The sequence below is a fragment of the Monodelphis domestica genome, chromosome 6, assembly GCF_027887165.1.
Source record: "Monodelphis domestica isolate mMonDom1 chromosome 6, mMonDom1.pri, whole genome shotgun sequence".
Lineage (NCBI taxonomy): Eukaryota > Metazoa > Chordata > Mammalia > Didelphimorphia > Didelphidae > Monodelphis > Monodelphis domestica.
The window spans coordinates 290,064,484-290,087,269 of record NC_077232.1 but is presented as its reverse complement, the minus strand read 5'-3'; the positions used below and the strand labels follow the sequence as shown (position 1 = coordinate 290,087,269).

Here is a 22,786-nt window from a genome sequence, read left to right as displayed (position 1 = left end):
GGAAGGATATTAAAAAAAGATGATGAGAAAATCTAGTAGCTAGTGACATGAAATGAATGAACTTGGACAGGCTTTTAGAGATAATGGAGGGTAGAAGAGTTTGGCCTGCTATATCCCATGGGATTACAAAGAGTTGGTCATGACTGAATTACTGAACTAACTGCAAGAACAATACCTTGATATTTTCAAGGTTGTGGGCGTTGCCACATGTTTATATGGCTTCAAGTTTTTGATTTTTACCTCAATATCAATAATTTCAATTGTTTTCTACGATCACTTCTAAGAATCTCTAGTGAAGCTAAATTCAAGGATTAAAGTGAACTCCAGAAAAGGCAATTGCTTTTGAGGGTCAAGTCTGAGAATTATGCTATAAAGTTTCTGCACTTCTGGCTGTGCACTCTACATATATATATGTATATTCTCTCCATTAGTTGAATCCTGGTCCATATAGGAACTTTTTGAACTTCAGCATTGACCAAGTATGGGCAGGAATAGAGGGCACAGAAGCCTCCTAATCCTTTTCATTTATAATTAAAAAAAAAACAACTTTCATTACAATTAGGAAAGTTCAGTGCTGCAAATGGGTTGCCTAGGCACATTTTAAAATTTAGGGTCTCTGTTAGTGTAGATCTCCAACCCTAGCCTCTGGCTTGGTTAAAATTTTACAACTATCACAAACTAAAATGTCCAAATGGGAATCTAGGATAAAGGACATGGTACTGAATAAAAGGTACAAATAGTTTAGATTCTTGTTTATAATTTGATAAGATATTTTACATAAGTTTAATGAATTTACAAGGTCTTTTTGAGAAGAGAGTTCCAGATGGCAAACATATGCAAGGAATTTGGGCAAACAAAGTTTTGGCAAGAATATTCTGAATTTTGTAATCAGTGGGAGGAAATGAAATACAAAGTTAATAATCTACAATTATTGGTTAAAAAAAGTATATTAGTGCATTTTTCCTCTCAACATCCTACCTTTTCCCCATCAGTGCCCACAAACAATTGACAAGATGAAGTGGGTAACTTTTATTTCCCTTATTTTCCTCTTCAGCTCTGTTTATTCCAGGGATCTCTTCCGTCGAGATGCACGTAAGAAAATTTCTATTCATGGTTTCTTTTTTTAACTTAAAAACTTTTATTTAATTAATTAATGTAGAATATTTTTCCATGGTTACATGATTCAGGTTCTTCCTCTCCTATCCTCCCACCCTCATGGTTTCTTTTTAATGTAGAAAGAGAGTCTAAATAAATGAAGACTGACTTTTTTGGGGATATGTGGTACCATTTTGTATATTTTTCTTTGGAGGTTAAAAAACTCATCAGGATAGGTGTATTTATATAGTGTTGAAGAAGCTATATCATTAGTCTGTCTAATGCTGTTGATGAACTAGACATGAGGGATTCTGTAATATTCTTTAGCAGATGGAGAAAATGGTAGCCGTCATGACTTCCTAAAGTTGTACAATCCCAAAGACAGAAAAGGAACTTATGTTTCTTATCTCCTCAGTTAGAACTTGATCAGCTTTGCCCCAGCATGTACAAATCTAGAACCATTAGAGAAATTTTATAAATAGAGTTTGGCTTTATAGCACTTGCAGTTCAGGCAGGCTTCCTCTGAAGAAGCTATAGGAGAACTAATCCCAATTTGGAAGAGAGTTGATATGGTAGTAGGCTTGGAGTCAGAAGACTTGATTTCAAATCTGACCTCAGCCACTTAATAGTTGTTTGACTTTGAGCAAATCATGTAGCCTAATTTGCCACAGTTTCCTCATTTGTAGAATGAGCTGGAGAAGAAAATGGCAAACCACTCTAGTATCTGTGCCAGGAAAACCCCAAAAAGGGTCAAAGAAGAGTTAGATTGACTGAAAATGACTAAAGAAACAACAAAAATTCTCCTTTAAATATGAGGGGGGAAAAGTAAAGTTCAAATGATGACTCTAGAAGTATCTTTGTCATTCAACAATTCTCCTGTTATCATATTAAATTGAATTTGACTGTTCTACAAAGATTTTTCTGTGCTGCTGGAGGCACTATCTTTTGGTCAAATGGATAGATAAATCATGCCCCAAATGAAGAGGGATTGTTCAGCTGGCAGTATGAAAACATATATAAATCTTTGTTCTTTGTTTTGTTTTGTTTCTAGCAAAGAGTGAGATTGCCAAACGGTATAGAGATTTGGGTGAAGAAAATGTGAAAGCCCTGTAAGTAAAATTATTGAATGTTGGTTAATTTTTCTATGAGTATTGATTGTGACCTGATTTATTTGTACCTTGAATAGAGGAGCCTTTCCTCCTCTCTCCCCTTCTTTACCCATGGTACTTATTAAGTTGCCATTGGTTTCTTCTCAGTAGCTATTTCAAAGATTTCAAAATCTTCTGCATGCAGCCTTGATGTCACTTATGGCTGGGAGTAGGGGCCCCAAATTCCCACATGGTCAGCAAAAATGATAGTTAAGTATACTCTTTGAACAGGGAAAGGGCATCATTCTTACATTTATAAACCTGCTTTAAGGATCTCTGCTATGGTGATCTTTCTCAAGGGACAGGGCAGCTTGTGATGATTCTATAATACACTTTTGGGAGTACCTAAGTTATGCCACACCTTGTAGAAGGAATATGTGATCATGAAACTCCAAAGTGCTGTAATCATGTAAATAAATGATTTAGAAATGTAAAATTTAGAAAAGAGCCTGCTTTTGAAAGCATCATATCTTACATCTTATTTAAATCATACTTCACCTTGGCTTTTCTGGTCTTAACCTTCCAAGGTACCAAGTAAGGTATTGAGTTCCATGGAGATGCTCTGAATTCTAACCGAGGACATTCTGTATTGACATAAGTGGATCCAAGTCTATTAATCTAGTATTGATTGGAGGGATAGAAAGGGAGCTGTTAAGAGCATTATAATTTGGGACTCTGTTGGTCTGCTGTCCATTACAGCAAACTGAGCTTAGCATCAAAGACTGGATTGATTTCCCTCTGTTAGCTGTTCTTGATATGAGGTCATTTGTAATGGTGCAGGGATGCTGTTGGGAAGAATGTACTGTATCTTAGACTATGGCTTTGTGTTGTTGGTCCATAGCAAATAATGGACACAATAATATTTGTGCATTTAATGATATATTTATACACTAATAGCTAATATTTACATAGTGCCTTGGGGTTTGCAAAGTGCTTGACAAATAGTACCTCATTTATTCTCACAACATTCCTGGGAAGTAGATGTGATTATTATCCTCATTTTTAGAGATAAGGAAACTGAGGCAGACAGTGGTTGTGACTTCCTCAGGTCACATAGCTAGTAAGTGATTATCTAGTAAGTGTCAGAGGCCAACTTTGAATTCAGGTCTTCTAGACCACCTAGATTTCTAATTGAATTGAATTCAGCTGTCCAGTGTTGCCTCACATGTAGTGGGTGCTCTTCTACATTGAATGATTTCTGGGGGGCCTGGGGACACCCTTTCCTCCCTCCACAAAATCTTCCTCCACAGGCTAATGTTTGGAGTTCCATTTAAAGACTTGATCCCATTTGTTTAACTGGTAAAATACAAATCCCTTTAGGATGAACACCATTTTAAACTTACCAGTCCCTTATAACAGTGTGACTGAAGATTCCGAGGCATGGGTTTGTATGAGAAGCAGGAATAGGGGGTTACTGGTGTAATGGAGGGGGAGAAATGGAGTCCCCCACTACTTAATTCAGGACTAGAGTGTGGTAAAGATGGAATGGAGCTAAAGGGTAGAGAGAGGGGACAGATTGTTTCTCCCTTTTCTTTCCCTTGTAAACCCACACAGGCTGTCTTCAGATTTATAGACTATAATTTCTTGAGAGACTGGGATGAAGTAAAATCCAGAACTGAACTGCTTCTTCTTCCTTAGGAAGGAAATATAGTTCTCCTCCCCAAAGCTTCAGTTCCCTCTCCTTAAATATTATGAGCAGGCACTTGATCTATAGAAACAGCTATTTATTCTTGAGGAACACACAAAAGGTAGGGTAAGTGAGATTGTGGAATAAGGTAATGGGAAAGTTGGGAAATAGGAAATTCCTAAAGATTAACAATTGAACCCCTTCTCCCCAAATCCTGTAGGGTCAGGCTTTGCCTGCCTGACCCTCTGGGGTCAATTTGTGATAGCTGTTCCGACTTCAAATTGTCCTAATTCTGATATGATGTTCAAGGACTACTTTAGAGGGAGAGAGGAGATCTTCCTGGGATGGATAGATTTCTATCAAAGTCCTATCCACTCCTGTTGTCTTCTACTGGATTCAGGGGGTTTGGATTCTCAGAAGGATGATCAACTCTCAGAGGTTCTCTCAGACCAACCTCTCTGGAGGGCTCCCCAAAGAGAAGTGAGTTAACTGCTTGGATTCTCTCTCAGCTCCTCAGTTCTTTCATCATAATTCTCCATCCTTCCTGCCCTTCCCTTGCTGGAGTTGGTCTTCCAGCATGATGAATCTGCTTTCCTCTCCTACACTAGGAAGTGGAGAAGACAAAAGGGAACCAAGAAGAGGGGAAAGGGAGCATTACAAGAAATGGGCTCAGATTTTTTTTCCTTTTTTAAAAAATGAAGTTGGCTTTAACAAATTTTACATCATAAACAGCAAAATGTCTCAGTGGTTAGAGTGTTGGGCATAGAGTCAGAAAGACCCGAGTTCAAATTTGGCCTCTGAAGCTTCTTCTTAAATGTATAACTAGGCAAATCACTTAACCTCTGCCTGCCTTAGTTTTCCCATCTACAAAGTGAAGACGTTGATAATCCTTATTCTATAGGGTTGGCGTGAACATCAAATGAGTTCATATTTGAAAAGTGTTTAGTACTGAGTAGGTACTCTATAAATGCTTGCTTCCTTCTTCTCCTTTGTTAGGAGTTGTGAGAAAGATCATACACTTTGATCTTTATAGAGTGGATGGATGAAAAAACATACATTAAACACTGAATGAAGGACTTGGAAATATGTCTGAGTAGAAAGCAAAGCAGCTTTTAAGGAGTTCACATTCTAATGGGGGTGACAACACATCTAGGAGAGTTTGGCTAAAAGGCAGATGCAAAAATCCTATGGTGCATAGGGTAAAATGGCAAAACATATGGTAATATTTAAGCCATATTATTTTTCTGATGTTGAGCTATTTGACATTGTCAAGGACTTTGATGATGAGTATTTTCTTTGCTGAGTCTTCAGTAGCTGTGGCTGTTGAAGAGTTGGGAGCTGCAACAATTTCCAAGATGGGTGCCATGTTTTATCTTTACAAGGGTTGATTCCCCTGGACAATGGCTATACATAATGTTACACTAGAAGAAAGATGTGTAGTCAGAGAGGTGTTGCTATTCCCAGGGCTCTTAGATGCCAGGGTCCTGGGCATGGATTTGAATAGAAGTGGTGGTTGGTCCATTTGGCATATGCTGTCCCTGTCTCTCCCTCAGAATACCTTCTTACTCTAGCTAGATTGTGGATAGTGTCAATGCAGTTGGATCTGCATCATAAGGAACACTTTAAAATGGGGCTTTGTCCTATTCAATTCCTCCTTTGCTTTCAGTAATAGGAAGAACTCTTTTTTTTTCAGAGTTTTGATCACATTTGCTCAATACCTCCAGAAATGCCCATTTGAAGATCATGTGAAATTGGTGGATGAGGTTGTACAATTTGCAAAAGGCTGTGCTGCTGATGAGACAGCTGAAAACTGTGGCAAATCCCTCGTGAGTATCAATTCTTTTCTTCAGTTTGACTTTCTCTCATTTTGTTTCAGGTAGGAGGCCAGGGTACATAGCAATCTGTCCCTGCAAGAAGCCCATTTTGCTCTTTGATCCTGGATATCTTACCCAAACAATCTGTCCAGGATTGTTCCTACTCATTAAAAAAATGCAAAGATTTGTCTGAATGAAGAGCAGCAGACTGTGAAGATGACTTCCTCTCCTCACTTCTTGCCCCTTGAATGTTGGTCCACCCAAATAAGAAAGTCAAGTATGCCTGAAACTTTAAATTGGTCAGCAGCTAATCCCCTATTTTTTTCTTCGTAGCACCAACTTTTGGGCGACAAGCTATGCAAAATAGCAAGTCTTCGGGAGTCATATGGTGAAATGGCAGACTGTTGTGCTAAAGAAGAACCTGAGAGAAATCAATGCTTCCTGAGCCACAAAGATGACCATCCAGACCTCCCTAAAATTGTAGCCCCTGAACCTGATAAACTGTGCCAAGAATTCCAAGAGAATGAAAACAAAGTCATGGGCTAGTAAGTGAGATCAGAAATTATGAACTAGTGGGCCAACCTAGGAGTCAAGGAGAGGAATAAGCATTTGTGAAACCCCCATTTTGTGCTAAGTGACTTAATAATATAATTTTGTTATAGTCCCACAAAAAATTATGTAGTTGCTGTCATAATCCCCATTTTATTGTTGAGGAAACAGAGGCAGACATAAAGTTAAGTGACTTGCCCAGGATCCCATAAATACTAAGTTTTTAAGGCTGGATTTGAATGCAGGTCTTCCTGACTCTAAGCTGGATACTTTATCTGCTGTGCCACTTAGCTGGCAAAGGCAAATCATTTAAACTCTTTTAGGTCTCAGTTTTCTCATCTATCAAATGAGAGGGTTAGATCAGATGGTCTTCGAACTCCTTTCTAACTCTAGAATTCTGTAGTCTTAGTGATCTAGGCAGCTTGGCAAAGACTATTGTTACTAAAAATTGGTCAATTTCTAGAAATGGAGGGAGTGTCCTTGCTCAGAATTTCCTTTGCTCAGAGCTGGACCTAGTTTTAGAGTGCTGAGGTGGGTAGAACCAGAGACAGTTCAAAACGTTGGTAGCCCTTTCAGCAGTGTGGAAACAGCAGCACCTAGCTCCTAATTAGTAGGAATCACTAATTTAGAAATGAAGATGTGGGACCTTGGTGAATTATTCACCACTCATGGCCTCCCCAGAGCCTTTGCTTCCATCTCAGGGCGTCTGTCTCTTTACCTCTCAACTGATGGAGGCTTTTACATCCTTTGCCCGAGGCAAGGTTTCCCTAGGCATACCAATTCCCAGATGGAGCTGGAAGAATGATGAGGAAATCACATCTCTAGCCTGGAAGAGTCAGCAAAATTCAAATCTAATTAAGTTGAGTTGGAGGAGTAAACTCCTCTCCTTGGTTCTTGATGTGGGCACAAGATTGAGGATGTTTAATATTTGTAGTTGCTCAAAAGTGACCACTTGTTTCTCTGCCAATTTCAGCTATCTGCATCAAGTTGCCAGAAGACACCCCTACTTCTATGCCCCAGCACTCCTTGCCTATGCAATTCAGTACAGAGATGCTGTGAGGGAATGTTGTGCAGCAGCTGACAAAGCCACATGCCTCAATGACAAGGTATTCATTAAAAAACAAACAAACAAACAAAAAGAAGATCTAGTCACCATAGGCTCTCTGACCTGGACCCAAGAACCCCCATCTATTTTACTATAATCTTTCATCATCATCTTCTTGAGTCCTTGGCTCAAGAGGCCACGTAGTGTGGTAGATAAGACCTGTGGGTGAGTGGTTCAAGTCAAATCCCACCTTAGATGCTTATTAGCTGTGGGATCCTGGGTAAGTCACTTACTTTGTCTTGCCCTCAGCTTCCTAATCTGTAAAGCAAGGGAGTTGAACTTCGTGCTCTTTCCAACTCTAAATATATGCTCCTTCCTTTGCTCCTCTCATCTACTGTTCTTATTTCTACCAAGGATAGTCTGATAGCATTTGCCTATTGCTTAAATTTCCCATTTTACTCTGATTATTTCACTATATGCAATTTTGAAATCTGGGAATTTTCTGCATCCTGGTGACAGGTGTGTGTGTGTGTGTGTGTGTGTGTGTGTGTGTGTGTGTTAACATTTGAGGAGGAAGTTGGAGCACATAGACCCTACTGTATATAAAAGAGTGAGTTGTGTGAATGAGTCAACATTAAGGGTTTGGGGCAAAGTTGCCACTACCACTGAGAAAACAAGTGCAATGAATACCTTATCATTGGTGAGTGAGCAATGCCATCTTCATATAAGGCTTCTTAACCTTTTTTGTGTCATGGACCCATTGGGTATTCTAGTAAGGCCTAAGGACCCTTTCTCAGAATGATGTCTTCATATGCCTAAAAGTAAATACATAGGATTGCCAAGGAATCCAAGTATATTCAAATACACTGATCAATGCCTGTCAAATACCCTCTTCTTTCTCTGTCTATCTATCTATCTATCTATCTATCTATCTATCTATCTATCTATCTATCTATCTATTTTATGGAACCCAGCCTAAAACCTCCGAATTATAAAAATACTGAATTAATTCTTGAAGACTTTGTGGAGAATTTATTTTTCATATAAATAAAAATAGTGAAAATTATTTCTGAAAAAAGGTGGTTTCTTCTTTCTACAGCTCACTGATTTAAGAGAAAAAGTACTAAGTGCAGGTGCAAAGCAGAGATTCCGATGTGCCAGTTTAGACAAATTTGGAGAGAGAGCTGTCAAGGCAGGGTAAGTCTTTAAGTATCATTTGCCGAAAAATGGTTACATTTCTTGAAGAGACAAAGATGGAAAAAGACCTGGGATTCTGATATCCATAGCTATCACCATTTAGTGTTGTTAATTTCATCACCTCAAAAATGTCAAAGCATTGTTGAGTGAAATTAAACAAAAAGATGAACCAAAGCACACTTCTCTGAGTAAGAAAACATTTCAATAGAATTGGGTCTAATGATTGACTTGTTTAGTCAAAAGACAAAGAATTAAAGATGTAACTCATTTTTAACAAGCAAATAATAAAGAACAGACTAGCACAGGCAACATCCTGGTGTTGAGAACAATATGATCCGTTATATAGCTGAGGCTCAGGGAATACTATTATTGGTTGTAGTTGGAAACGAGGGGCTAGCAATAGCCCCCTTCCTTCCTTCCTGTGACTAAGAAAAGTTCATTATTTGAGTCTATTTGTAACATTAAAACATAGTGAGCTCGACTTCTTTGGATAGAAACTAGACATCTTTGAAGGATAACTTGCCTTGTTTCCATCCTTATCCTGCCATGATAGCAGAATTCCTTGAGGGAAGCACAGAACAGTGATGAACAGGAGAACTGGATTTTTGAACTTAACTCATTACAGACCAGTTTTCTTCACTAAATCCAGGGACAAAGAACCATGATGTACAGGACAAAATCAATTAATTTTAAATAAGATCAATAAAAACCCCCTCAGAACTGAAAATTTCTCTTTAATCCTTGTCACAAAAGTGGCAGGTATTCCTATTCCAGTCTTGTCAATAAGGTCTAGAAATGTTTATTCCCCCTACCCCCTACTTAGACTATTAGAGAGAATTTATGGCAATGGTTTTTCCCCAACCCTACCCCATTTCACCACTGCTTGACTTAGTTTAATGTTCCAATTCCTTCTACTGCTATATTGATTAGGGAGTTTGGTTCTGTCTAATTCTTTGCTTTCCACTTTGGATCATGATGTAGTCCCATTCAGCCCAGTTAAGCCATGATTCTATTTTCATTCTAAGAGTCCATTAATACTGGGCTTGACTCCCTAAAGTACCTCATTGTAGGGGGGTTCCCAAAGTCCCCTACAAGTTTCTAGGTAACCATGTGTTTACTATATTCTCTATACGAGTGTGTGTGTGTATATATATATATATATATATATATATATATATATATATATATATATATATACTCAGGGTGGGAAAATTTGCAGAGAGAGTAAGAGATGTGGCCTCTGTTTTTCAAGACCATAAAAATATAGTAATGAAGGTCAATTTAATACTAAGGCATGGATAATCCTTTTCCCTCCCCAAAGTATGGCATAATGTATAGAGTGTTGCACTCGGAATCAGAAAGACCTTGGTTAAGGTTCCATGTTTGACACATAATAGTTATTTAACTAGGCAAATCACTTCTTGTTTCAGTTCCCCAGATCATTCAGATTTTTAAAATTATAAATGAATTAAATTGGCGTAGGGAGTTTCTCCTGGGAATCCTCTCTGCTGTAGAACAACAATGACAGAATGTGGCACCAGAAATATAAGGTTCATGATCCAAGAGCTTTTCTTACATAAAGTTTATTTTTGTTGATGATTGTTGTTTCCAGTGAAATAGAGTACTAAAAAAAGCCTTGGGTTATGGTTCTTGCCTCTTCTACTTATTAGCTTTGTGACCTTGGGAAAACCATTTTGTTGCTTCTGTTTCTTCATCCATAAAGTAGAGATAATATAATATCTATAGTTGAGATAGTGAGCTCAGATGAAGTATAGAAGTGATTTGTAATTATAGATTCTTTATCAAAGTTAACTGTTAAGTCAATCTACAATATTATAGAGTTAAGGAATCTTTTCCCTCTCCCCCCTCAATCCCTGGGTCTTCTTCACCTAACTCCCCCTTGAGAAGCCTAGAAATAGATTCCTTCTTGAGGAGATCCATCAACCTCTTGATAAGCATTCCATGTAACTATTTCCTGCAGCTGACCGAAAATCTATAGAAGATACAGATTTTTTTTCTGATCAACGTGTGTAGCAAATACATGTTAACAGGTTAATGGGTATCTGGATACTTCAGAACTGTTGTGAGAGATTCAAAACTCAAAACTTCTTTCTTGCGAGTCCTTAGAAGTCAGGGGGAACACCCAGGTCTCTTGGCAGGTTTGCTAGTTTCAGAAAAGCTCTCTTAGTTCTGAGATTATATTGAATCAGTAAACAATTAATCACCTTGTCTTTTTTTTTCACTGATCATAAATCTAGAGCACTTTAGAATTGAGTATGCTGACATTGAAAAAAAAAATTACCTTTTGTCTTAGAATCAATACAAAGTATTAGTTCCAAGGCAGAAAAGCTATAAGGGATAGGTAGTTGGGGGGTTAAGTGACTTGCTCAGGGTCACCTGGCTAGTAAGTATCTCAGGCCAGATGATGATTCTGACTCTCAACTCAGTTAGTGATGGTGATGGCAATGATAGTTCAGAGTCAACACTGAAGTTTATTTGACTGACCTCCCAAATATTTTCTACATGTAAATTTCATTCAAGAATTTCAAAGTTTTTAAAAAAATGATTTCCAGGGAAATTTCATGTAAATTTAAAATTTTATCAATTTGCTTTTCATGAATTTTCTTTCCAGGCTTGTAGCTAGACTCAGCCAGAAATTTCCCAAGGCTGATTTTGCTGAAATTCATAAAATAGTGGAAGATCTTGCCAATGTTCACAAAGAATGTTGCCATGGTGACCTGCTGGAGTGTGCTGATGATAGGGTAATTATTTATTGTTATTAACCCACATTGTTCTTATATAAACTCCTTTATAATGTACTTATCTGGGTTTTTACATTTTTTTTACAATATTAATTAATTGAGAATCAGAGGAATTATAACAAATTATAACAAATACACTTAAATCCCTAGTTTCCTGAAAACCTTAGGTCAATCTGTCAACTGGCATTATTGAGCATCTACTGTATGCCAAGCACTGGACTAGGCTTAAATAACTCCTCTGTATAGGGAGCTTTCTCTGATCTCAGCTGCCCATTTTTTTCCTACAGAAAATTACTATGTATTGACTTTTATATATTTTTATATACTTATGTATATATTTGTTATCTCCCTGGAGAGAATATAAGTCCTTAGAAGGCAAGGACTATTTTGCCTTTGTATCCTTGGGGTCTAGCCAGTGGAAGGAAGCAAGTGAATACCTGCTCATTGATAAAATAAAGGAGATCATCGGCAACACTATGAAATGAAGCAGACGAGGTTTCTAAGATTCCTATTGCTTTCTCTACCTGTTGTGAGAAATCTTCCCTCTGACCCCCGGGGCTCCCAGCATCCTCAAACTCTAATCATTTCCATTACCCAAATGAGCTCTTAGGAAAGAATATTGATTGTTATTATTATAATTGTTGTTTTCTTGGAAAAGACTCATTGTCACTAAAGTAAATATGGCTGCTAGCTATTTTGTCAGTCAGTCAATAAGTATTTATTAAACACCTACTATGTGCCAGACATTGTATTGTGGATACTGAGAAAGACAATAATAGTTACTGTCAAGAGTTTACATTCCAGTGGAAGGAGAACACAAATAAATAATGAATATGCAAGATATTCAGAGAGTATATGAAAGATAGTCTGAGACTGGAAGACTCTTACATTTGGGGGATTTCTTAATCAATCTTAAAGAAAGTCAGGAAAACTGAGTCAGAGGTTGGGGGATAGAGCATTTGAGCCATAGGGTACAGCCAATACAAATAGGGCCAGTGTCCCTAGCTGGAAAAGCTTGTGGAATAGAGTATAGTGTAGGAAGGCTAGAAAGTTAGGAAGGGGACCAGTGATGGAGAGTTTGCATATCTATCAGAATTTACAATTGATCCTGGAGAGACCCTTTAGGGTTCATTAAGTAGGTGAGTTATAGGCTTAAGACTTTAAAAAATCAACCAAATTTGGAGGGACCTGATATGCAACCAAGCAAAATAAAGGGAGAAGGATGACTTGGGGGAGTTAGATAAAAATCACTAGGTCAGGATAGGCTTATACATCTAGTTGTAATGAACTTCAAAAGAAGCCAGAGAGTGCTGGTGCTAGATGAAGGGCCTGAAAGTGCCAGTGACTAGGCAAGGAACCACATTCTACCCCACTCTTTTGGTCCAATGTGGTGTGTGTGTGTGTGTGTGTGTGTGTGTGTGTGTGTGTGTGTGTGTGAGAGAGAGAGAGAGAGAGAGAGAGAGAGAGAGAGAGAGAGAGAGAGAGAGAGAGAATGTGTGTGTGTAAAGGGTGAGCAAAGGGACATCCCATTCTAGAGAGGGTGGAAAGGGATCAGGAGAATGTCAGTTTTCTGAGGCTTCAAGGATGTGAAAGGAACTTCAGAAGAGGGGGGTCTAAGTGAAGGACAGCTTGTTAAAAATAGGAAAGTTCTATAGAGTACTTTAAAAGAGAAGGGCAGAGTTGGATAGGCATTTATTGTTGAACCATCTGTTGAACCACTTCCATCTTATTGCTTCTAGGCAGCTCTTTCTGACTACGTTTGTCAGAACAAAGACTCAATCTCCTCCAAACTCACAAAATGTTGTGATAAGTCTCTAGTGGAGAAGAGCCAGTGCATTGCTGATTTGGAGAATGATGACCTTCCTGCTGACCTCCCTGACTTCGATGAAACCTATGTGACAAGCAAGGAAGCTTGCCAAAACTACAAAGAAGCAAAAGATCTCTTCTTAGCCAAGTAATTAAACTTCTAAGATTATTTATGTATATCTTTCAAATTATTTTTTTTTAAACCCTACCTTCTGTCTTGGAGTCAATACTGTGTATTGGCTCCAAGGCAGAAGAGTGGTAAGGGCTAGGCAATGGGGGTCGAGTGACTTGCCCAGGGTCACACAGCTGGGAAGTATCTGAGGCCAGATTTGAACCTAGGACCTCCCGTCTCTAGGCCTGGTTCTCAATCCACTGAGCTACCCAGCTGCCCCCTTCTTTCAAATTCTTAATGCCATTTACCAGAGGGTGTTCTTGTTTCACATTTGTAGAGCTATTGATGACTCCTTACCTTTTCTTTGTTCTGTTCTCTATTCCTTCTCCAAGCCTTTTAGGGAGAGATAGAGACAAAACTCTCTTCATGACCTTGGATGTGCTTAGACATGGGATCCAGGCCAATGACTCTAGAACTTCAGCTTATTCTCTTTCCTTTAAGCTGGAGAGGAGTCCAATGATGACAGGCAGTTCTCATTGTCCCGCTTGGCTCAGAGAGTACAGATGTTAGGGACATGGAGATAGTTTTGGACATTTACTGGTTGGAAGAGTACAAAGGACTTCTAAGGTCACTTTTAGCTCTGGAACCCTTCAAGGCTTGATAACTTTAGCACTCCCCTATCAGGGAAGAAAGGAGACCCCTGCATTGTCCCTGGCTGCTAAGCTTTTCTTTAATCCATTCATGGGTCCATCCATTCATTCCCTCCCATTCATTAGATAAGTATTTGTTGAGTCCTTACCATACTCACAGTATTGAGCAAGCACTGCAAGTGATATTAAAAAGTATAAGATAGAATGTTAGCATTCCAGGAAGGTACAGACTAATGGAGAAGTTGAAAGCCATCTAGACACGCAACTACTAACTAACAGTAGAAGGTACTATGGAGTTAAGTGCTATGATAAGTATAGAACTGGGGGATATATTTCTGTTGTAACTATGGTATCCTCTGGTTTCAATGATCTCTCTCTCTCTCTCTCTCTCTCTCTCTCTATATATATATATATATATATATATATATATAATAAAACTATAATGCACACAACTGAATTTTTGAAAAAATAAAAAAGGAAAACTTAACATGGTCTGGGGAATGCATCAATATAAAGATCAGTAGGTGAAGTTAAATCTAAACATTTTATCGCAACTTTTTTATTGTTATAATTTCGCAAAATTCATAGGACCTTAGGACACAGGAATAATGCTAGGGATTGGTCCTGTTTCTTACCAAGCTAACATCTGCTTTATTTTCATTTTAAAGCTATCTGTATGACAGTGCAAGGAGAGGTGCTAACCTTGCAGTCACCACACTGTTAAGGCTTGCCAAGGGCTATGAAACCACACTTGAGGAATGCTGTGCCACAGATGATCCTCCCTCTTGCTATGCCAAAGTGGTAGGTTTCTTATGAGAAAGTAAAAAATCAAATTAAATTCCTGAGGAAGGATGCCAAGTGCTCAGGATTGCTCAATCTGGAAATGATATTGCAGTAGTAGAAAAAAAGATGAGGGCAGGAGGGGGACAGTGAAAGTCATATGAATACTAGTTGCACTTTTCCTTGTGACTTTGTCTCACTGGGATTTTAAGTCAGATTGCTATAAGCAGTGGTTAAAGGAATTATAATGAGTTACTAGAGATGAGAAGGTTGCAAACGACACGCTCTCATTCTAGAATGGCTCTTTGACCAAGGAGAAAGATTTGGTTTTTTTCCGTCTCCATCAATAGAGAATGAGAAAAAGCATTCTGAGAGTTGCAATTTAAGAGAGACTCAATTTAGCTATATAGAAAAAATTTCGAGTTGTCACGAGGATCCTGAGCATGAGGGTCATTAGGCACTGGAACTAGAATGTCCTTGTATAGAAACCTTGAAAACCTTTGTTTTATATTTTAGATGTGCTCTTGTGTGAAGTAGTGGCCTGGAGGAATGATTTTTGAGGGTGAATACTAAAATGTCCTCTAAACTGAATATAATCAATGATAAATAATAAGCAACATATGTAATATGTTCCCAGAAGACACACCATGCACACCATTTTATTCTTTTTCAGACCTTACAACGGAAAACTATTATTGATGACAGCAATAATTTAGTCAAGCAAAATTGTGATATTTTTGAAAAAGCTGGAGAATATGGCTTTGCAAATGAGTAAGTGGAACCCTGCTGTTTGATCAGTTTTTTTAAAAAATATATTTTATTTGATCATTTCCAAGCATTATTCGTTAAAGACATAGATCATTTTCTTTTCCTCCCCCCCCCCACCCCCCATAGCCGACGCGTAAGTCCACTGGGCATTAGATGTTTTCTTGATTTGAACCCATTGCTTTGTTGATAGTATTTGCATTAGGGTGTTCATTTAGAGTCTCTCCTCTGTCATGTCCCCTCAACCGCTGTATTCAGGCAGTTGCTTTTCCTCGGTGTTTCCACTCCCATAGTTTATCCTTTGCTTATGAATGGTGTTTTTTTCTCCTGTGTTTGATCAGTTTTTAACATTTAGGATTTAATAAGATGGAGGAACTTTCTCTCCTAAATGGCCATAAAACACAAAAATCTTTCATTTTCCAAGTCCTTTGAAAGAATCTGGTTCCTTTAATACTTTGAGGTTACAAGCAAAGCACTTGGGTTGTTACTGGAAAGATGTTACTATAGACTGAGACAATATGGGATAGTGAACAGAGCAGTGAGGGTGGTTAGGAAGACGAGTTTGACTCGATCTTGACTTCATTCTGATACTAGGTTTTTTTTTTTTATTTTGGACAAGCCACTGGGACTCAGTTTCCCTCTATGTAAAATGAGGGTTTTGGACTCAATGTCCTTTAAGATCATTTCCAGTTCTAAATCTATGATCCAGTGTTGAACTCATCAAAATTCTTTAGCATGGAAAGTTGAAACTTGAAAGCTGATATGATCAAAGGCTAAAAAAGTATGAAAACAAGCATCAGTATAAAGAATGTTAGACTTGTTCAGGCAAATATGAGGCTTGAAATGGAAACAAAATGGGTTAGGACAAATAATTAAAAGGATTTTTCTCCAATGTGGAGAGGAAACTTGAAGAATACCAAGAGGTGATAGTATAGACTAAAGAATTAAGTAAATTCAATGTTTAAGAAAGAGCCATGCATAACAAATTAGTAGTGAGGAAACCCGGGAAATCTGGAGAACTTTTATGATTTTAAATGTGAACAACATTGAGGGGATCTATAAAGCCTTCAAAAAATCATTGTCATCACTAAATAAAACACCATATTGGGTAGAATGGATCGGTGGAGGAGACTGATAGTGGAGGGCCAGACAGGGAAGGAAATAGAAGAGTCATATTGATTGCCAGGTAATAATCAGTTTAAATTTATCAAGTTGGTGTTTAACAAGTTTTGATGGAATTCACGATAATTGCTATTTTGAATTAAAAAGTATTTTTTTTTTGGTCTGACTACAAATATTTGGAATGCTGTCATTACAGATTAGTGATCCGTTACACCAAAAAAATGCCTCAAGTATCAACCCCAACAGTAGTTGAACTTTCACAAAAGTTAGCAAAAGTTGGATCCAAATGCTGTAAACTCAGTGATGACGAAAAAATGGGCTGTGCCGAGGGCTATGTGAGTTTTTTTTCCCTTTCCTACTCTAATACTATTTTTGGGTTTTTTAAAAAAATGTGTAATTTAAAGATGTTTTATTTTATCAGTTGCATGTAAAAATAATTTCCAACATGTTTTCCAAAATTATAAGCTCCAAACCATTTGACCTGGGCCATCTTATCATACAAAACACACTTTTATATTGGTCACTGTTGCACTCATACAAAACCAAAAATCCAAAAGGAAACCATTAATAAGCTGATATGAAAGACAGTATGCTTTGAATTGCATCCAACTCCAACAGTTCTCTGGAGGTGGATAGTGTTCCTTGTCAAAAGTCCTTCAGAATTGTCCTGGATCATTGCATTGTTGAGAATAGCCACATTTTCACAGTTGATACTGTGATACAATATTGTTGTTACTATGTACAGTGTTCTTTTGGTTCTAATTATTTTGCTCTGCATCAGTTCATGTAGCTCTTTCCAGTTTTTTTCTGAAATCATCTTGCTTACCATTTCTTATAGCACAATAGTATTTCATCACTGGCATACATGACAATTTATTCAGCCATTCCTCAATTGATGGACATCCATCCCTTCAATAAAGAGCTACTCTAAATATTTTTGTACAAGCAGGTGTTTTCCTCTTTTTTTTATGATCTCTTTGCGATACAGACTCAGTAGTGATATCACAGGATCAAAAGGTGTGCTTAGTTTTATGGTCCTTTGGGCATAGTACCAGTTTACCCTCCAGAATGGTTGGATCAGTTCACAACTTCACTAACAATGCAATTTTGCCGTATCTCATCCAACATCTATCACTTTCCTTTACTGTCATATTGACCAATCTGATAGATGTGAGGCGGTACCTCAGAATTGTTTTAATATGAATTTATCTAATCAAGAGAAATTTAGAACATTTTTATATGATTATTGATAATTTGATATTTTCATTTGAAAACTGCTTGTTCATATCCTTTGACCACTTATCAATTGGGGAATGGCCTGTATTTTTATAAATTTGACAGTTTTCTATAGATCTGAGAAATTAGACCTTTGTCAGAGAAATTTGTTATAAAACTTTCCCCCCTTTTGTTTCCCTTCTAATCTTGGTTACTTACATTGCTTTTGTTTGTACAATCGCTTTTTATTTAATATAACCAAAATTTTACATCTTACTTATAATGCTGTCTGTCTCTTATTTGGTCATAAATTCTTCCCTTCTCCATAGATCTGATAGATAAACCTATTCTATGTTCCCCTAATTTACTTAGGGATCACCCTTTATATCTAGATCATATATTCATTTTGACCTTATCTTAGTATAGGGTGTGCCATACTCTTTTCCAGTTTTCTTGGCAGTTTTTGTTAAATAGTGAGTTCTTATCCCCCAAACTGGAGTCTTGGAGTTCATCAAACACTAAGTTGCTAAGATCATTTATCTCTGTATATTCATTGTGAGTTTTTAAGCTTAAGATGCCAATAAAAAATCCGTGGCAAGAGTGCTTTATATAAATGTTAGTTACTTCTTTTCTTGAGGAGAGCATTAAAAAATCCCAAACCAAAAGACCTTAATTAATTTTTTTTTTGAAATACCCTACACTCTCAGAAGCCTTGAATTGAACAGGGAAGACTGAGGCAATGAATAAGGATTGGCTTCAATATGGCAGCTTAGTTTAGTCTGTTGAAGTAGTAATGTGTTCATTCTACCTATCTGACGGATTCACCCATTTGTCCTTTTATCTTTAGTTGGCTATTGTAGTTGACAAGCTGTGCCGCCAGCATGAAAAGACACCAGTGAGCGACAAAATCACCAAATGCTGCACTGAATCCTTGGTGAACCGCAGGCCCTGCTTCACTGCCTTGGGAGTTGATGAAACATATGAACCCAAGGCCTTCTCTGCAGACACATTCACCTTCCATGCTGACCTATGCACACTTCCAGAAGAGGAAAAACAGACCAAGAAACAAACGTAAGGAGAGTTGGGTGTCCCGTTTTCTTTAAAACTTATTTGCTTCATCCTTGAGAGTGGGAAAGAGAAATACATTCTATGGACTGCATGAGCAAACCTTTCTGAGGCAGGGCAAGTATCAGTTAGGGAAAAATATTCAGAAAGTGTTTGAGGTGCAAAGGATTCAGCAGACACTTGTGGAACAACAACGATAATTGAATAGCATCTAATGGCAATATTAGCTACTAGTCTTTCTATAGCTTTAGATAAGTTATGTCACTTGCCGCTCACAGCACTCCTGATAGGTGGAGGCTATTATTAACCCCATTTTACAGATCAGGAAACTAAAGTTGAAAAAGTTAAAGTGACTAGTGCAGTGTCACACAATTAGTGAGGCAGGATTTGACCTCAGGTCTTCTTGACTACAAGTCCAACACTGGATTCATCATGGTACCTATTTACCTATCTTAGTCTACTCCCCAAATTAAGGTCAAATAGAGAGGTAGGTCACTATCTAGTAGATCACTATTGTGGAAAGTGGGAACTAAAGGAGAATCTCTCTAATTTGATGTGATAGAGTCCATGATAAGATGAAGGGGAAGGTAGGAAAATGTCCTAGGAGGTCCTAATATTTTCCAAAGGTGCATCTTTACTTATGTATTTCTTTAAACTTCATGCTTCGGTACCAGTGTCCTGATTTGTGAATTAGAACTAGGACAGATGATGCATGGTTAGCCATCCTAGTTGTTCTTTTCATATCCCATTCTATTCTGTGGTTTCTTTCATTGCAGTGTACTTGCGGAACTCGTGAAACACAAGCCCAAGATCACTCAGGACCAACTCAAGGCTGTCATTAGTGACTTCACTGCTTTTGTGGACAAATGCTGCAAAGCTGATAGCCAGGAAGGCTGCTTTGCTGAAGATGTATGGATGTCTTTTTTCTATTACGCATCTATCTGTGGGAGTCCTTGGTGACATTTCAATGGGACCTCAGTCAGGAGTACTTAGGTTTCCTACCTTAGCTTCCTAACAAGGGCTTCACTGGCCATTCTTGACATAAGAACCTATTTCCTTTTCTCACAAAACTAAAAGATTTTAAGTGTCTAGTGAATGCTTCATTTTTGTTGTAAGTTTGTAGTTTTCTTCCATTTGGGTATCTAGCTCCTCTGTCTTGTATGTGTCCAGTTGAATGAAAATCAGACATGTGTAGTATTGGAAGGATGCATAAAATTTAACCAAAGAATTCCTTTAGTTGGCCATCTTTTTGAAAAAGACCAATCTGTAACCCAGCCAAATCTGAATGCTTGTGATTAGGTGATAAAACAGCCCCAAAGACACCCAAACATTGAATCTAGAAACTTGGTGTTGGAAGCAACCTCAGAGATCATCTAGATCATGGGTTCTTAACCTTTTTTGGCTTCAAGGACTTCTTTGGCAACCCCGTAAAGTCCTTGTGCCTCTTCTCAGAAGAATTTTCTTGAAATGCACAAAATTAATGTGCCAGAGTGGAAAGGAAATCAGTTATATTGAAATACGGTTACCAATATTAGAAAAAAAATGTGGACTCTAAGTTAAGAACCCCTGATCTAGTCCAAACACTATTTGCACAATAATTCTCTTTGCCCTTACCTGGCCATTTGTCATCTAGAATCCACTTGAAGGCTTCTAGGAAGAAGAATTCATTATCTCCCTTTGTAAAGTCTTACAGGTAGCTCTTACAGGTTTTGCCAACCTCTAGGGGAAAAGCAAACAAGTTTCATCCCTATTCTACAGGAAAGACTTTCCTATCAATTCAAGAGCAGATTAATATGCAATTAGATATCTTGTATGCACATTTGATAAGGTTGCTTTTGGATCTTTAAAAGCAATGGATCATACTCAAAGAGTCCCTTTCAGGGGTCTTAGGTCTGATCTCGCTGGAATTTCTTTTTCACACATCTGTGATTTCTTTGCATGCAGGGTCCCAAACTGGTTGCTTCAGCTCAAGCTGCCTTAGCATAAACAGCAGAGGGACAAGCTGCCGCTAGCATTTCAGGTAACTCTCTTTGGGTCTTTTGTTGGCAATATGTGGATATGTCAAGTAGCTGACATTTCAACTTTGTGGGACCGTCCTCAATTGCCATCTTTCACAGTTGATGTAATAGCTCAATCTTACTTGAGTTTAAGTGACTTGCTTTTACAGAGCTGATAAGCATCAAAGGTAGGGTACCCATCCTTCTTGACTCAGTCTAGCACCTTATGTCTTAGGTCATGTTACCTGAGTAACGGACAACACTGAAGCCTGAATTCAAATCTATATAGTCAAGCTGCATTAGGCAAATGGGGTGGTGGTCCCTGAGAAATCACTTCTCTAGAATGGAATCTGAAGAGAGTCTGTTTTGTAATGATTCCTACTATGTTTGTTATGATGTAGCATTGCCATGAAAATCCAAGGAGGGTACATATTAAATCTCTTCAGGATTTCTCATCTCAAGAAGAAAGGGCTCATATTAAATTTTAGATTTCTATGGATAAATGTTTTCTTTGCCCTTCCTGAATTCATTAATGTCTAGTGGTTTTGGATTTGTTTAATGAATCCATTGTCTTTTAAATAAAGAGATCTCTCTTTATAGAGCAAAGGGGACTATGATAAAAGAAATTTGCATATACAACTTTATTTGACTTTTAGTTTCTTTGAACTTTAAAAAACAAATTAAAAAAATCCCTTACCTTACATCTTAGAATCAATACTGAGTAAGAAGAATGAAAAGGGCTGGGCAATGGGGGTTAAGTGACTTGTCCAAGGTCATATAGCTAGGAAGTGTCTGAGGTCAGATTTGAACCTAGGATCTCCCATTTGTGGGCCTGATTCTCAATTCAATGAGCCACCCAGTTGCACCCAAACTTTCTTTTTTAAAATTACTCCTCTAAAGGATATCTTTCAAGGAAGGGGTCGAAGGAAAGATATATTGGGAAAGATAGGTGATGTAAAAACAAATACTTCGGTATATTTTTTCAAAAGGGAGGGGAAAAATGAGAACATTGTTTTTGCTTAATTGCTTCTTATCATTTTTGCTTATCACATGTTTTTGTCTTCTAGCTGACCAGTGGAAGAAGACAGAGACAAAACTGAGGACCCAAAGTTCATCCATCTGTTTTTTTACTCTGTTGGTGTGAAACCAATAGAGTTAAGAAAACATTCATTTCACCTAAAATTTTTTTATCCTTTCCCAATGTTGCAATAAATAATAAAGAAAAGCATAAACTATCATGGAAGTTGTCTCAGACTGATCTTTTTGCGGTGTGTGCTGATTACTTGTACCAGATGGAGTTACCTTCCTAGTTCTAATGGTGCCTAAATTAGTTTTTCTTTCCCAATTTAAGAATTTTCCCCAGACCAAGATCTATGCTTACAAATTAATGAAAATGAGCATTAATTTTGGATGAGTTGTAAGGATATGTACTTTGGGGTTTCTTTTTCTTTTTAATTTGATAACTATACTGAAAAAAAATCAAGATGAATTCTGGGATCAAAGTAGTCAGTAGGCAAGTTCTAGTCATTAGAATTGAAAAAAACAACCTTAATTTCTGTCTTAGAACTGATACTAATTATTAGTTCCAAGGCAGAAAAGTAGAATTAGGCAATTGGGGTTAGGTAACTTGATCAGGCTCACACCTGGGAAGTATTTGAGGCCAGATTTGCACTATATTGTAAAGATTAAAATGATTAAATTGATATTCAATAACTATTATATTTTAAAAGTTTTATTAATAATAACTAAAGTAAAAAAAAATCTACCTAAACCCAGCCTGGTTGCAAGAGAAGAGAGCAATAGGGAGGAGCTACAGAACTTATAAACAATTATGTGAAGATGCAAACATGCACAAAGGGAAAAGCATTCTGGGTAATGTAGTTTTAGGGGTTCAAGATTTTCTAAGTATAAAATATCTATTAATGAGTATTCCTATGAATAGAAAAATGTGGCAGTTGTATGAGATCAATGCATGGATATTGGAGTTGCAAATTAGGGCTGGGCTAGATAACCCGGTTTGAGATCCATGCTAAGGGG

At 37.6% G+C, this 22,786-nt stretch overlaps 1 protein-coding gene across 1 annotated transcript; it reads left to right on the top strand.

The window, feature by feature from the left end:
• The first annotated feature begins 936 nt into the window (after positions 1–936).
• ALB (albumin) lies at positions 937–21,987 on the top strand. The gene is made up of 15 exons (XM_001364821.3): positions 937–1,092; positions 2,147–2,204; positions 5,564–5,696; positions 6,018–6,229; positions 7,207–7,339; positions 8,378–8,475; positions 11,108–11,237; positions 12,977–13,191; positions 14,474–14,606; positions 15,259–15,356; positions 16,669–16,807; positions 18,535–18,758; positions 19,529–19,661; positions 20,697–20,772; positions 21,817–21,987. Exons 1-14 carry the CDS (start codon positions 1,014–1,016, stop codon positions 20,736–20,738), a joined length of 1,827 nt encoding a protein of 608 aa, XP_001364858.2. The 5' UTR covers positions 937–1,013; the 3' UTR covers positions 20,739–20,772; positions 21,817–21,987.
• The last annotated feature ends 799 nt before the right edge of the window (positions 21,988–22,786 follow it).

Coding starts and splice junctions, on each gene's coding strand:
- ALB (XM_001364821.3), top strand. CDS start 1,014: ATGAAGTGGGTAACTTTTATTTCCCTTATTTTCCTCTTCAGCTCTGTT. Junction 2,205..5,563: donor GAAGAAAATGTGAAAGCCCT/GTAAGTAAAATT, acceptor TTTTTTTTTCAG/AGTTTTGATCACATTTGCTC. Junction 6,230..7,206: donor GAAAACAAAGTCATGGGCTA/GTAAGTGAGATC, acceptor TGCCAATTTCAG/CTATCTGCATCAAGTTGCCA.